The sequence below is a fragment of the Thermobia domestica genome, chromosome 2, assembly GCF_964235325.1.
Source record: "Thermobia domestica chromosome 2, izTheDome1.hap1.1, whole genome shotgun sequence".
In the NCBI taxonomy this organism is placed as follows: domain Eukaryota; kingdom Metazoa; phylum Arthropoda; class Insecta; order Zygentoma; family Lepismatidae; genus Thermobia; species Thermobia domestica.
This window is the reverse complement of record NC_137455.1, coordinates 314,274,171-314,291,596: the sequence shown is the minus strand read 5'-3', so window position 1 is coordinate 314,291,596 and position 17,426 is coordinate 314,274,171. Positions and strand designations below refer to the sequence as shown.

General features: G+C 37.4%; 1 protein-coding gene across 1 annotated transcript in view; it reads left to right on the top strand.

Annotated features, from left to right (window-relative positions):
• Window positions 1-17,426, top strand: part of LOC145679485 (uncharacterized) — a 74,237-nt gene that overhangs the window by 42,916 nt on the left and 13,895 nt on the right. The window contains exons 5-6 of the mRNA XM_081750064.1: window positions 8,156-8,240; window positions 15,806-15,993. Of these exons, the coding sequence (XP_081606190.1) occupies window positions 8,156-8,240; window positions 15,806-15,993 (273 nt within the window). The remainder of the gene's footprint in view (window positions 1-8,155; window positions 8,241-15,805; window positions 15,994-17,426) is intronic.

Genomic DNA, 17,426 nt, shown 5'->3' with positions numbered 1-17,426 from the left:
AGCCCGACAACATCTTCGGGAATATTATCGGACCGGGAATGACGCATGTTTTCGTCAACATTGCCAATGGCAACGAGCTGTTCATAGCTACCTTGTTGCATATAAACGCCGCAATCGGATTAAAACTTGCAACACCTTATCCGAGGAAGCGCATCCATCTCGCTACTGGAAGCGATTTAATCAACTTACTGGCAAGACCACCACAATAACCTACCCGCTAGTTGTAGATGGCTCCTCTGTTCTCCAACGAATAAAAAGCAAACGCCTTTGCTACACAGCTCCAGACCGTTTTTACACCAACAGCGGCTTCTAAATGCTCTGAACGGAAAGACCTATCTAGCATTCCAACTTTACAACCTTCAACAAATCATGTCATTGATCCGGAGCATCCACTCACTACACCAATGAAGTCCATTCTACACTAAAACGGAAGAAAAATACAGCACCTGGGTTTGACATCTCTTATCGATACATAAAAGAAGCTCTGCACTCATTCCTGCTAACCCTGGCAACAATATATACTTTCATACTTCAAACTGGTTTCTATTCTCCTGATGGGAAAGTCTCAAAAATTTGTATGTTTCATAAGCCAAATAAACCTGTCCATTCAGTTTGTTCATACAGACCAATCCAACTCACATCTGTTCTCAGCAAGATCTTGGAAAAATCCTTGTCTGCCGCCTTCATAAATACCTTGAAAATACTGGTCTATTACCTATTCATCAAGCAGGTTTTCGGCATAGATTCTCCATCCACAACCAACTGCTTCGTCTCAGCATCATAGAAAAGGCATTTGATAAAGTGTGGCACTATGGGCTAATTCAAAAACTGCAGTCATTCAAACTTTCCGTCTGCTATCTAAGGGTAATTTACTGTTTCATTATAAATCGCATTGCGTATGTCGCAGTTGGTAACACACTCTCTTGGCCTATTTTTCCGTGTACTGGAGTTCCCCAGGGGTCTGCACTCATCCCATTATTATATATTCTTTACGCTTCCGACATTCCTTCAGTGCCACAAATTTTTTCACATTCCAATGTGCTGACGATACAGCTTTTCGTACACTTGGTAACACTGTCCAACAAATAAGTCTTGCTCTACAAACCACTCTCGACAATTTCATCAAGTGGTGCCAGAGATAGCATCTGAATATTAACAATGACAAAACGCAAGCGCTGGTTTTCCTACCACCTAACAGGTGTTCCAGGGTTTACCGAAACCCCACACTCTTACGAGTAACTGTTGATGGGTACATTGTACGCCCTACCAACACTGCTACCTACTTGGTCGTCGTCTTTGATTCCAAACTGACTTGGAATGCACATTTGTAAAAATTAAGAGCTAAGACTGCTATTCGATTAAAAATCTTTTACATCGTCTCACAGGCACCACTTGGGGCCTCAAAGCAGATGTTTTACTCCACACCTATAAGATGTTTCTCCAACCTATACTCACTTTTAGACATACTGCCTGGTGCAATGCTTCTGCTCCCTTCTACGAAAAACTTTGCATATTGGAACGTCATGCTATTCGACTAGCTCACCGACTTAAACTTCCATATCCCACATGACTCACGTATAAGTACATCAACCTTCCAAAGCTCACAGAACACACTTCTTGCACAACTCCGTATTCGGTACATTACTTCTCGCATTGAAACGGGCCATCCGCTATTCCTGAACATTCTTCAGTGTGATGCTGTCATTGATGCCGCATACCGCTACAAGCATTCTCCTTTAAATGTACTCATTTCCTTATATGTCCAACATGCAAACCTCACAGAGGACGAACGTGACATCTATGCCATTTATATCATTCACGATCATATTCCTCATGTTTTTTCCATGTTAGCACAGACATTTTCACAACTAACAAGGGCTTCCCCTGTGATCATTAGTCCCGAGTCGCCCCAGGACAGAAGATTTAACCTGCATCTGTCTAACTAATTTCTATATGTTTGTGATGTGCTGGCACTTCATCTCATCTTTCATGTACATTATCTTACATTTTCAATCACTTAAAATACTATCTCGCATTATATATATTTTTTTATATTACTTTTTACATTTGGCACCTTCATTGTACTGTTTCGTTTTGTGTACCTTATAATAAAGATGAAAAATGACATAAAGAACAATAAAATGATGATATAACTCCCTTCCAAAACTGATGCACAAATACCATTGTTAATAATCAATCTTCCCTTAGACCAACTCATTCTTTTAAATAATATATATTTGTGTAGAAAATAATTTGCTAAAGAGAGGGCATAACCCTCTGAGATACTGGAGAGGTATATAATTTTCCAGAAACACATGATTTGTGTAATTAGTAATTTTCTTTTCTCCTTTCGGTTAAAAAAAAGCGTTTTTATACGTATACTTACCAAACCAAGAAACCTAACCTATCTTGTGTTTGTTAGTGTGTCAGCGAGGACCAGGTATTGCAATACGTACCTAAGAGCGTAACACACATACTACATTTACAGGATTGACAAAAGTTATCGCTTTCGAAGGGTTCCTTGTCTTTTGAACTCCATCACACTCATTTTATTTTTTCATCTCACATCTCATTGTTACTCATCTCGCATATCGACCAGTGGGCCTGGGGCCCATCACTGGTTGACCCAATATGGCTACTGGGGGACAACATGTCGGACTTCCTATAGTCATAACCGGTCCTACCATATCCTCTGTAGATTCAGATACAAGACTTAAGCATCACGACTCGCATCGTACCGACAATAGTCCCGAACGATCACGATCTCCAGTCATAGGCAAACACCATACACCATCTACGAAATGTCATCGCCTACATAGCATTTCAGATTATGATAGTAACGAGTTTAGAATGGACGACCAGGACTATCCGCCACTATCTACCACCCCAAAGCCGCAAACTTACTCATTCTTACTCACAAACTTCGACACCAAATATCAGAATGAAAAGCATATCTATCTTCAGCTCACGAAATACTATCGGTGAGCTCAGATCACCCAAATTGTTGCAACAAGAAATGAAATGATCATCAAATCCCCTGATCCACAATTGGCTACGACAATTCGTAACAAGTTCAGTTTTGAAATTTTGGGCAAAAATGCCCAGCTCACCTAACTGCCTGACCGGGGAATCAAACAGCAGCCTCCGCCACCTCGCACACCTACCTTCTCTGTTGTAATACGAGGTGTACATTCTGATCTAACGGACGATGAGATTCTTAAAGAGTTTACGGAGGAAGGGCATAAAGACTCCAAATACATCCGTATTCGCAACGACCGCGGTCCCACTTATATGGTCCGTGTGTTATCTTCATCAAAAGACGCCATTAACCAGCTACTTGACAACGGACCCTATATATATCGTAAACGGCATCGTGTCGAGCCCTCCCGCACTGCACAACCAGTATCAATTCATTGCGAACGCTGCCAAGAATATAACACGCACACCAGCGTCAACTGCAGGAATAACTTGAAATGTAGCTACTGTGCTGGGTTGCATACCACTCGCACATGTCCAAACTTAACTGGTCCACCTCAGTGCTCCGCTTGCCCCGAACAACATCCAACTTAGAGCTTTAAGTGTCAAGCTCGACCGGCACCTTCACCAGATAAACCCCACTTAGTGGCTCCACTTCGTGCTCAGAGTGAACCGCAGACCGATTCTACTCTGTCCTCTGATATATCACCTGATAACCAGCCTGTTACAGTATCTCTGCTCCTCCACTTCATCACCTTACTGCTGCAAAACGTGCATCCTTTTCTACGGCCGCATGTACTGCAACAAGTACAATATGCTACCCGCTGTATCTTCCATGTTACATTCAATGCCACCTACACAAGCCAACGAGTTCACTTTCATACCACCCGTCTGGAAACATCCGTTTAAGATTCTAAGCTTCATTATGGAGAAAGCGTCGCTTATTGAGGCACAAATCATTGAGGTATTTCTAATTTAGCTAATCAGAGTGCTCCTGTAACCATGTATATTCGACGATAACTGTTTGAGATTAGATAAAATCCTTTCGCCATGTAATTTTATAACAAAATGACGCGCGTCTATTTACTTTATTTCATGGTTCTTCCACATTCACTTTCAAATAGTCAGCTACAGTTGTCATCTAAATTCATACAATTATACGCACTCATCTCAAGATTTTTCACTTCATGATGTAGAGGCAGGGGTTATTCTTGACCCCCGTAGCTCATTTTAGGAACAATTCGTCAGGAAAAATAATATATAACAATAACCGCATGTACATGACTGGCGATAGTTCGTGTTGGTCCCTTCGCGATTCTCCGCAACAAATCGAAGAAGCGCGGACCAAACAGAAGTCCTCGCCGCTACGCGGTGGTAACTTCAATACTCCGACTCTAGATATTTCTTTCGACTCGACGAAACTCTGCCGCCAGTGGCACACTAGCGGCAGTCCTTCGACGCGTCGCTATAGCGACGATCGACATTTACCGGAAAGTGAGCCACTAGGTGTTGGCGACGTTTACGTCATGGGGTAGTTATAGTAAAATATTCCCAAACTCTAATAACAGTTTGGGACATTTTACTATGATAATTGCCATCCTTATTTTCCTCTTCATCGTCGAATTTCCAAAAATATTTCCTTAGTAGTACCTTACGTAACAAATCCTATACGCTGTCAAAATTTAAAGTGTCTAGCTTAAACGGTCAGCCTGGACGTTGATCACACAGTCAGTCAGAACTTCTTTATATATATATATATATATATATATATATATATATATATATATATATATATATATATATATATATATAGAGAGAGAGAGAGAGAGAGAGAGAGAGAGAGAGAGAGAGAGGGAGAGAGAGAACGTATACGGTAGGTGTACTTACATGTGCTGAAATGCATGGAAAACTGGGTCATCCTGGAAAAATCACTAGAAAATAACGATTCGTCCTTTACTATCCAGTAGTGGAGATGTAGCAGGTCAATCTACACTTGATGTTCACACACATATAGAATCAAAACTAATAGTAAAAACTGATAGAAATCATACTGTATCAACTTGACACTAGTTTGCGAGTGTCGTAACTTACAAATAAATAAATAAATAATAAAAAAGACTATAAGAAAAAATTAGTAAGCAAAGTTTTTTTTTATTATTTTATTTTCTTACTTCCTTTCCAATACATTTCAGTTGCTTTTCTGTTACCAAACAAGGTTTCAAGTGCACGATTAGAGAAAGCATGATAAAAGAAAGTACTTTTTCCAACTTTCACAACAGTTTCGTAGATGATTTCTTTTGTGTAACGACTTTAGAAGTATTCTCTTCAGTTTTGTTTTCGTCTTGAGAAAAATATTCATTCTTCAATTTTGACATCTCCTTTACTAAATCATTTCCTGTATTATAATCTTCATCCTCGCGATGGACAAGAATGTTGCCAAATAAGAAGTAAAGGACTGCCACATACTTCTTAAAAGTTAATGTCCAGGTTATAGGGGTTTAAATACCTACAAACAAATAAGAGTTTCTCCAGTTTCGAGATAATGTGTTCAAATTAGAGGTGTCCAACATAGAGGTGTCCAAGTTGTGGCGTTATACTGTATAACTTTTTTACATACAAGCTTCAGTTTGAGATAGGAGAAGGGGAAAGATTTATGCAAGGGCTGTGGTACTTTGCTGCTATTTATACCATAACTTTCAAGAAAAAGACAAATGGTTTTGTATTTTGCTGATCACCTAACATCGTATAATAAGTAATATTAGAACCTTTAATATTACATAAAGATAAGAAAATGTTGACGATTTATGATTAGAAAATATTGCTCATGTTTGGAAATTTAATTTATGTTATTGATTCTAGGGAGGGACCACAACCTACTTTTGCCATCCCCTCCAAAGTCAATCTTAGTTATTATCAAGTTCGCTATAGGTACTATTTTCGCAACAAAACAGTGTTGCCAATCGGTATGACATTTTTTTATGACGAGAGCTATAGATTTCTTTGGCAATTGTACGTATGTTTTAAGTTTAAGAATGTCAACCACAAATTCTCAGATTACAGAACAATTCTGCTTTGCAAAGAATTTTGTCGAGATACCAGGACACAACCTCGTAATGAGAGATAATCCTGTAAAATACGGGAAGTTACTATTCTTAACCGCACACTTGGTAGGCCCTTTGTAAGCTAACGACACAGTTGGGAAGACATTGCATCTTATTTGTTCACTCTAACTTAACTTTGAATTTTCTCACAGAACAACTATAAAGTTCATATATCAAGCTTAAAATAATGGCTAATATCTTAGTTTGAAAACAATAATCATAATCACGCGAAATTTTAACTTCACGCGACATTTTTTTATGACGAGAGCTATAGATTTCTTTGGCAATTGTACGTATGTTTTAAGTTTAAGAATGTCAACCACAAGTTCTCAGATTACAGAACAATTCTGCTTTGCAAAGAATTTTGTCGAGATACCAGGACACAACCTCGTAATGAGAGATAATCCTGTAAAATACGGGAAGTTACTATTCTTAACCGCACACTTGGTAGGCCCTTTGTAAGCTAACGACACAGTTGGGAAGACATTGCATCTTATTTGTTCACTCTAACTTAACTTTGAATTTTCTCACAGAACAACTATAAAGTTCATATATCAAGCTTAAAATAATGGCTTATATCTTAGTTTGAAAACAATAATCATAATCACGCGAAATTTTAACTTCTAGCATGCACTCCCTATTTATCTCCATCTCATCAGAGGTTATAAGAAGAAGAAGAAGACTTTGCCTGTATTGTCTGTAGTGCTTGGGATATACGCAAAGATCTTATAAAATAGAGGATCTGCCTATATGTATCTTCATCCTATTAAATTAATGAAGCCAGAAAACAACCTAACATCGGCAAGTCTGATTGGCTACTCTCGTTTTCGCCATCGTCTGATTGGCTACTTTCGTCTGCGCCAAGATTGTTCGCTCAAAACATTACGATCTTATTGGACGGAGTGGGCAGAGTAGGGGTGGTGAAACTGTGACGTATGGCTTCGAGTTTTTGTTGTAAGGGCAGATAAAATGATCGGATGTTTAGTAAAGTGTAATCAATTTGGGCTTTGCGCCATCATCCAAAGCTAATTAATTGGAAGTAGTCTTTCTGCTGGAAGTAAGCGGATTTCATTATTACATTCTCGGGTGCTGACAAACATGCCTTACTCCATTGGCGTTACTTGCTTTACCGAACGATAGACAGATAGCCTACCTCTTGCGTTAAAAGTGCTACAATCGCTTTATTGTTTGTTGTAAGCCTACTTTGGGAAATGGTCGATAATATGTTCAAAGTTCGTATAAATTGTCTCTAATGCAATCTCTAGGCATTGAAAGAAACAAATTTCTCCTCGTAATAGCATTCCACTATTCACATTATACTGCAGGACAGGGACATATGCAAAGGGTTCCGGACCCCCTCTCCCCGAAATTCCGACTTTTCTGTGAATTTAGCCTCATATTAGGGATTATGTTACAAATTTTAATTTAATTTATTCTCATGTTGAATTTGGACCTCCTGAAAAGCTTTGGGTTCCCTCCCCCCCCCCCCCCCGAAATAAATTCCTGCGTATGTGCCTGCTGCAGAATACTATACAATGTCGGGAAACCGCGTATAGTAATAATTCATTATGCTTCACTTCCTCAGATGTGTTTGATTAATTGGGGTTTTAACAACCGTTTCAACTGCAACGTTCTATAAGAATGAAACTTTTGGTTGACCAGATTACCATAACCAATTATTTTACCAACAATGTTTGCAAAGAAAGTAATGTCTGAAATATCTCTAACAGTAAGTATGCCGATAAACTAAACAAGTTGATCGCCCAGTGTCGAGAATTATAAAACATCTTACATCTTATTGTTTTTAGTTTGTGCTAGGTTTCATACGTATAGCTATAAAAATCATAGACATAGTTTAACCACTACAGAAATGTTCTATTTGTTATTTACAGATACTAAGTTTCCTCCAGTGTTTCTTTATTTCACTACCTTGTAGATTTCTTTAGCAAGTAAAGGTTTCTTTATTATTATTATTATTATTATTATTATTATTATTATTATTATTATTATTATTATTATTATTATTATTATTATTATTATTATTTTAAAACACTAATTTTTGAAATAATGTTTTACAGAGGACGGTTGGTTCAACAGATTTGTCTTCTGCAAGGCATGCAACAAGAAGTGATGTACCTCCAACCGCTCCAAGACGAAGCAGAGGTAGGCCTAATAAAATTAGATGCTTTTATAGACAAAAATAAGGAAACATACTAATTGTGTGTTCAAACAAATATCTAAATTATCGGAGATGTGTCCAAAATGTTAAAAAAAAAAGATTCTGCTATTAATATTTAAAAAAATGAAATGAAATCTTTGAGTTTTACGTCCCACGGTTATGCCGGTTAGGCTAAAGGAGACGGTGATGATGATTAATGAATGAAATGGTGGAATGAAGAAAGTGGGAGGAAACGAGAGAACCCCGAGAAAACCCACGCACACGGTGTTTGTCCACCACAAAGTTCACTTGGCGGGGGCTGGGATCGAACCCGAGACCCCAAGCACCAGAGGTGAACGCTCTACCACTGAATTAATATTAAAGTTAGTTTTTCAACCGAGTATTGTATCATAGCACACTAGCGGGGTGTTGTTGAACCTATAAAAGATATTTATTGTGAAATAGCAATTTTAAGAAATTTTTTAAGTTAAATTATAAATAACATTTTTGTTCAAAGAAAATTTGTTCTTGAAGTTAGTGATGATTTCTGGAGGGACCCAGGGGTAGGCGGATTCCCCAGAGCTAAGAAATTCTCACCAGGGTATTTCTCCGATCGGGTTCAACCAGTATTTACTTTCACTTTTCCATGTTAATTCAAATCTCCTCCGCGGGGAGAGTGAAGAATCTTCTGAAATCATCCCTACCTGAAAATTAGACAAAAATTATAGATACAGCTCCTCGTGGCTATAGCGGTGGCTACAGATGGGCTGGTTAGCGTACACTGTTCGCCATAGGAAAACCTGGTTTGATTTCCGGCGAAGCTCATGTAATTTGAATCCAACGTTGCTATAGGCAGCGCTATAGCTTGGAACTTTTGTTGGAGACAAAAATTAATATTTGGGCTCCCTAGATAAATATTAAGTTGGGCCCCCTATTAAAATATGAAATTTTCCTCCCCTAGTTTGTAAAACCTCAATAACATTTTTTTTTTTTTTTTTTTTTTTTTACTTCTAGAGGCCCAGTTGATATTTTACTGAAATTGAGTCTAGATTACATTTATGATTCATATTAGGAAATATATTTTGTTCAGTTGACTGGGTGTCGGCAGTATTTTAAATTAATTTCAGTTCTTTTCAAAGTGATACATAGTTCGTTCGATAAGTCCCAGGACTACCTCGAAACAATATATTTAATGATATCAGAAAACATTATTATCACGTTAGTTTTTAACACACATCCCTTCCTAACTCACTAACAAGAATATATGCTGGACCACAAAAGTTTTCTTGTGGGTCAATTTTTGGCCATAAAAATTGTAGGGAAAACATGCTAACCAACTTGTGCTAGGTGGCCATGAAAGCGAGAATTCTATTAAAGAACCCAAGACAGGAGCGCAGCTGGGGCGTCATGCTGCAAAATAAGGATGCGTCCGTGTGGAGCAGGTACAGCAGCTATAATTACGCATCTCACAGGCAATACATCACAATATAATCCTATTATTTACCTACTATTTTTATCAACATATTTCATATTTGTCCCGTAAAGTTTAAAAATTTGTAGATTCGTATTGTGAATTGTTACCACATATTTACCTGTACAGTGATTGTAAATAGTGCCCACATCTATGCTTCTCGTCAGTGTCACTCTCCTATATCTACTCCTTCCGGTTTTCACACTTTGTTGTAGGAATAATTGGATTGCTTGAATTGGATTTGGGATTTAGATTTCTGGGCTCTCGGCATCTAAGGCCATTTAGCCCGTCACGTTTTGAGGAATGACGTCCCTCCGCGAGCACACAATCCGGAGAAAGGGAAGGAATAAAACGGCCTGAAACCTATAAGTTAGGTACCACCCTGGCATTTGCCTGGTGTGAATGAGGAAAACCCAGGAAAACCTCATTTAGGGTGGCTGGCCTAAAAGAGCTTTTTACACTTTTCGACCGAGTGCCTCCACGAATCGAACCCGGGACCGCTCGCATCAAAGGCGAGAGCGTTAGCGACTACGCTACGTGGGGCCACTGCTTGAATTGGAGTCTAGCTTCCCTTCCAGTACCTAAGCTGTGTGAGACGCGGACCTACAATTTAAAGTGGAATCCGAAACACATTGACGTATTCAGATTCCAGGGCTCTCTCATAGCAATTGAAACCAGGGAGCGCGCGTGCTAGCCACTGCACCAGTAGAGAGAGTAATGATCATTTTGTAGCAGTTATTTTGATTCCATGTTTCTGCACCTGGAAATCAGTACGCACTTGGTGGTCAGGTGTCAATTAAATAATTATCTATCGAATGATTGCGAGGAACAGCCACCCCTGTGCAGAGGCAATAGTAGCCTGTACTAACTATATTCCAAGGGGTCGATCGACCCGTTCCACCCTCCACCCCTCCGGACCCCTATGCCCCTGTGCCTACTTCTTTCTACTCTTTGGTATTAATCTCCTCTCTGCCGTCTTCGGCTTCCACACTTTTCAGAGAATATTTCCCCTCGTAAAAGTTGGTTGATTTGAGTTTAGAGTCTCCTTGAACAGCGACACTATATGAGACTAGATCTACAGCTTAACTTGGGATTCGAATCACATGAGCTCCCACCGGGAATGGAACCCGTAACTCCCGCTGTAAAGACATATAAGCTAATCATATAGCCACGAAGAAGCTCCCCGCCCGTAAAAATTTGTACAATTGCAGATTATTTATAACAAGGAATATGATTTTTAGTCATTATTATCTAGAAACACTCGTATTTTCAGTTCCATACTAAAGACATATTGAACCCACCAAATAATAATAATAATAATAATAATAATAATAATAATAATAATAATAATAATAATATCTATCTCTAGCCCCACAAACAAATTAAGGTGGATCACTAGGTGTTTCCAGTGCTATGCTAAACGTTGCTTGAATAATGTGGCGTTGCCAGATAGTGTCGAGTGTTTACTGATGCTAGATAATAAAGGAAGTAATCATGGAATTCTGCTTGGATATTTATTAGAGAAATTAGTTTTCGACCCTTACTGCGATTCCGCTTCTCGAACTGCTACGCTCGAATCCAGGAATTTTCTTATTGTGACTACTATAGTAAACGTACAAATTTGGCAACAACGCATTATGGCGTTCTGCGCAAGTTTCGTCTCAAAATCTATTTCCTTAAGTGTAAATTAATATTTAAACAAAATATGAAGCATAACACGAAAAACGGTCAAACAATATATCTATTTTGTAATAAGATCGTTACTTTAAAATACTTTACACATACAAACAAACATTTTATAAAACGGATCACTTCTAGTAAGATCTAACAGCAAGTGCCATCTTGTGTGCTCATTGTAAAACGATTCAAATATTTTCTTTTATTTGTTACATTTTTCGATATCAGGAGACACAACCAAATGAATCAGTGTCTTGTGCTGTGCTTGAAACATAACTCTATCTTATAGTACAATATTTATAATACGTAACGTTTCATTGCGCAGTAGTTAAAGCAATGAGCTAAAACATGTACTGACATCCGGGTGATGATCTTAAAAGGTCCTATTTATATCTCACTACTCGCTCTACAGATTTACCACTTGTAACAATGAGTTCCTTAGGTTATGCCACAAATTGTTGAATTATTCTTCGTAAGAGAAGTGAGACATTTTTCGTGTAAAATTTCTGTAACTTTATCCTGCTATCTATCTGGTTTTTAAGTTAGCTTTATTACTCAAATTTAGGAGTTAATATCCTAACTTTTAATGTTGTTTCAAAAAATACTACCGTTTCTACATATTTTGTTTGGCACGCTTAAGCTTAATCCGCATTTAAACTAGGGAGTGGCGTTCATATTCGCTGACTCAAGAGTTTTATTTAATACGTGATTCAATAGGTTCAATCATAAATTGAAGAGAGTACAAAGTCTCAAGGTCGATGACGTAGTAATCAACGAGAGCTGTGTGACGTCATTATTTCATTGTTCAATAGTAAATGCTCTTGAGACGAAATTCTTGGGATCCGCGAAAATGACTTCCGGGCCATCGGGTCTTTCCAAGTAGTATGTTTGTCTGGGTCTCCGAACCTCTAAAAAGCAAGACCTAGACTCGGGTGACGGGGATAAAAGTGACGACCAAAATGACCCAAACTGCATCAGTAACAAGTAGCTTACGAAATAAGTGTGTACGATATCAATAGGAAAGACATTTTTGCAAAATGAGCAATTTAAATATGATATTATGAGCATTCAGTTTAATTTTTCTTTTATCAGAAGCACTTTTTAAGTTATGGTAAATTAATACATTAATAATTTTCAGTACTGAAAACCTGTTGAAAATATTTAAGTAAATTTGAGAAAGCGGAGAAAAAAAAAGGTATTTTTATAGACAAGGAAAATATTTAGTGCCAGTGTTTTGTAAGCTATTGACAAAATAATGGCTAGATAGAAAAGAAAATCTCTTGAGAAATTAAACTGAACAATGTTTCAGCATTTAAGCTTAAATTGCTACTAATTTGGTAGATTACATTCAACATAAAATGAATCTTACAGACAAAATTCGCAGCTTGACTGTTGATAACATGGAAAATGTCATTATGTATTGCTCACCTATTAAACAAAAATCCTTTTTTTTTTTTTTTTTTTTTGTATCAACAAATAAATTATGCATAGGACTACACCGTTAAAATTGTAGCTGAAAAACTTAAAAGTTTAAGGTTCATTTTATAAGTTAATTCATGTTGTCGTGACCCTCTGTTTGGAACTCATGACAGAAATCTGTAAATTTAAAAACATCGGCACCTTCAGTGTTTGAGTACATCAAAGATCCTATTTTATTGATTGAAAAATTAGAGTAATAGGGGAAGATGGGGTAATAAGAGACAAAATGGCTGGTACTTTGGTTTATCATCAGAAAAAAACGAAAAAAAATATCCACAACTTACTGTATCTTTCTGTGTACAGGCCAAAAAAACTGCTTTTAGGCAACTTCTTTACCTTTTTTCTGCCTTTCAAAAAATGTCTACCAAAAACGTTAAGTACCTAAAATCAGTCTTTTTCGCCAAGAATTTTTTTTTTTTTTTTTTTTTACAACTTAGTTATAAATGTTTCTAAAACTTGGCTGCATACATTTGTACAGCATTAGTGATACTTTAAAGTGAAATTGTTTCAGTTTTTCTCTGATAAATGAGCTTGCCAGTAAATGTCTCTCTCTTATTACCCCCCCTTTTTTTGTCGGGGTAATAAGAGACAGTTGTTTGGTCTTCCCAGGTTCAATAACTGAAGATTAAAATTCCACTGGTCTCCTCATGATGATATTTTATTGGAAATGATCCGTTCATTGTTAAAAGGTTTTATTCTGTTAAAAAGAGAGAATGTTTGGTTTAAAAAGTTTTGGTCTGGGTCTACTTTCTATTTTAGGGCTTAAAGTTTTATTCTATTATTGTTAAAAGTATTCACGCATGCTATTTTTCATTTTGGTATAGTCTTTTTAATTTTCTATAGCCTACTGTGTAAGAAGTCACTGTAGCATAAAGAGTTGTTTTACGATGTATGGCTTACCATTTTAATAATAATAATAATAATAATAAGGTTTATATGACTACAATGTGTAATTTTGTAATTCCAAAATGTTCAGAATGAGTGAAAAACTTCATAAATAATGAAAGGCTGTAATTTGTATAGTTTGTAATTAAAAGCATTCAACTTTCAAGTGCGACTTTCACTAACCTTAATTTTCACATGGCATTTGACAGAAAAGTAGCCAGAATAAAAACATGTAAAAAGGTAGGGCAATAGAATACATCTTAGGCTTATCCCTTGTAACCCCAGTTTATTAACAAGGTACAGCGTAAAAGAAATCTGGGCAGCGTCTCTTATTACCCCGTATTACAACAAATAATAAAAAAAAAAAAAATTCTCACAAGTAAGGGACCATATGGTTGTCGCGCAAATCAGATGCAGACATACGCCATCTGATTGAGCATGAAAAGATATGGAGAACACAGAAATTTAAGGTGCTAAGGGCCATAGGGAGCGGAGCGAGGAAAGAGAAAACATTGAATGTCGGCAAAATTGAAGAAAGTCAGGAATGACGGGAAAAGTTAAGTTCTTGCAAACTGCGAAAGAAAGTCAACCAAAAGAACGAAAGTAAATATAACAAGGGCATCAAGGACGAAGAAAGATCATAATCAGGGTTGCCATTCGGACTGCAGTGTTGCCAGCGCTGTATAACATTCATATGGAAGGTATAACACAGTATAGCAATTCTTGAACAAGGAAAAATATTAGTAACACAAAAGACAATTGAAAAGACTCTGTACACGTGCGTAAAAAGGTTTAAGGATAGTCGTGAGTGAATAATGTACATAAGGGAAGTGAAGGGGGTACACGTGATAACACAGAAACGAAAGTGTTTGGGAGCATCGTTCCATGATGATGATGATGATGATCGGTATTCTGCCCGAAGGCAGGTTTTGACCTGAAGGTCCCTGGGCTGGATGAACCCATGGTGGTTTGCTATTGATTCCAAAAGATGATACGCTTTGCGTTTTTCAAATGTGGCTACTCCAATGAACATCCTAGACAGTTTGAAACACCTTCCGCATATTGCTTTGGAAAAGGACTCACAGCGGAATGCTGCAGAGACGCGTGTGACCAGCTTGCTTTCATCCGCTGTGCTCGCTGCGAGAAATGTTTGTGTGTTGACCACGCACTCATTCGTGATCTTCACTTCAACTGCAATTAAACTACAAATGGTGCGTACTGTCCTCTATTTTCCTCCATTTGTATTCACGCCGGTGTAATATTCACTCAGAACTACGTTAAACCATTTTACGCACATGTACAGAGTCTTTTCAATTGTCTTTTGTGTTACTAATATTTTTCCTTGTGCATGAATTGCTATACTGTGCTATATCTTCCATATCAATGTTATGCAGCGCTGGCAACACTGCGGTCCGGATGGCAACCCTGATTATGATCTTTCTTCGTCCTTGATGCCCTTGTTATGTTTTGTTGCTTTCTTTTTAGTTGACTTTCTTTCCCTGTTTGCACGAAATTATCTTTTCCCGTCATTCCTAACTTTGTTTAATTTTGCCGACATTCAATGTTTCCTCTTTCCTCGCTCCGCTCCCTATGGCCCTTAGCACCTTAAATTTCCGTGTTCTCCATATCTTTTCATGCTGAATCAGATGGCGTATGTCTGCATCTGACTTGCGCGACAACCATATGGTCCCTTACTTGTCAGTCTTCCTGTACATTGGGGAGATATTAAATAATTTTATATTGTATTCCCCAATAACAAAGTATATATACACAAAGAATCAGAAATGTGACTTTGAAAACTGTTAACATTTTAAATTACTTTTGTCTCTATCTTCCCGTATTCTTTGTTTTATCTGTAGATACCTGCCACCATCCATGTTGGTTAGGGAAACACACTGTAAGAACTTTAGAGCTACTTATACGGTACAAACAAAGTACAACTTGGGTGTAATTTCTAATGATATATATATATATATATATATATATAATGTAATTACAAAAATCTCAGAAGATTTTGATCGTTCAGAAATTTCTAATAATTGTATTGTTTTCTTCCAGTTATCTGTTTTAGAATTCCACCGTCTCCAAACAACCAACAAAGTCGTTGGAAGACATGGAAACGCGTTTTGGCCTATTACATTAGACGCATTGTTGGAACTGTAGTTAACTCCCCTGTGCTTGACTCTATAGTTTCTCTTGTAATCATATTGATCCTCGGTTTCTACGCAGTGAGTCAATTTTTGTAGGTAAGTTGACGCGAAGTAATATTTTCCTGTGTTTTCTCTTCAACATACTTAAATATGTGTTTAGTTATAAAGCTCTATATGTAATACAAATGTCGTCATAAATGGACTTGCAATAGTTCTTCCTTCTTTCTCCTAAAACTGGAAGAAGGAAAGATTAAAAAATGAGCAGTTTTAAAACTATGTAAAATTACGATTAATTATACGTAGATGCTACCATTGTTTTTCATTATATGAGGGTAAGTCAAAAATTACCCGCAATGTAGCTAGAACTTTTCTTATATTGTTTATACGGACCTCTGTCCAGGGCCGGATTTCCCAATAGGCCCGGGCCTATGGGCGCAAGCTCCCAGGGGGCGCACGGCCGAGAGAAAAAAATTAAAAAATATCTAGAAATAAAAATAAATAGCCATAACTTAACATATTTTTTGAATTGATTTTTAAAAATCAGGCTAATAAATCATTCTGATTTTGAAGTTCATTGGAACAAATAATTGTTGGTAAAGTTAAACTATTTTTCAACATTATGCATCAACTTCGTTACAACATTGATCTAAAATACGGGAGAACTGGCTGTAGGGATGTCGTTAAGCGATACGCATCGTATTGTCACTGCCACTAGAGGCTGGCTCGGCGCTACTGCTCGGAGTGATTAGGGGCGCATGCACTGTGTGCGTGCCAGTGTTCAAATCACTGCTCCACGAGTACCGTTACGAGATTAAAACTACTTTATAATGTATTACAGAGTTTTTTTTATTATTTATTTGCCCAAATGGCTAAATTGAACAAAACCAAAGTTATTCGCCAATCTTTTGTTAATACATTAACGGTATTTTGTTAAGCCCAGAACCAAGTACATTCCTCAAAAAACTTGCAATGATAAAATTGCATCGTGGAGTGGTGTTTAAGCAATTAACATATAGGCCTGATATATTCTTTTAATAAAAGTTTTTAGGAATGTAACTTTAACCAGACTAGGGGGCGGAAAAAATTATTGGGCCTAGGGGCGCCAAAATGCTAAATCCGGCCCTGCCTCTGTACTCGTTTATTTTATTGTTATGCTGTTGTGGTCATGCTATGAAAGTTTGATTCTAATTCCTCCATTTGTCTTCATTTTGTTGCAGATAGATCACGGCCACTCCATTAGAATTTTGCACCGAAGAGAACAACGAGCAGTGATCAGGTTTTTGTGGTTGGAAAGTGTATCAGGAGCCTCAATTCATCAAAGACTTTCGGGCACAACACGGAAACAGTGTGTACAAATTGATTGAATTTAAAAAAAAAATGGTCGCACAAGTATTAAGTTTGGTTGACACTTTACTAAAATCTTGTAGCTGTTATTAAAGAAATCTTGTAACCCGATCTTCCTATTTACTGTTTATGCATTACAACTTTCTGAAAGCAAGAGAGATGTCTCCACTCATGCAGCACTGCAC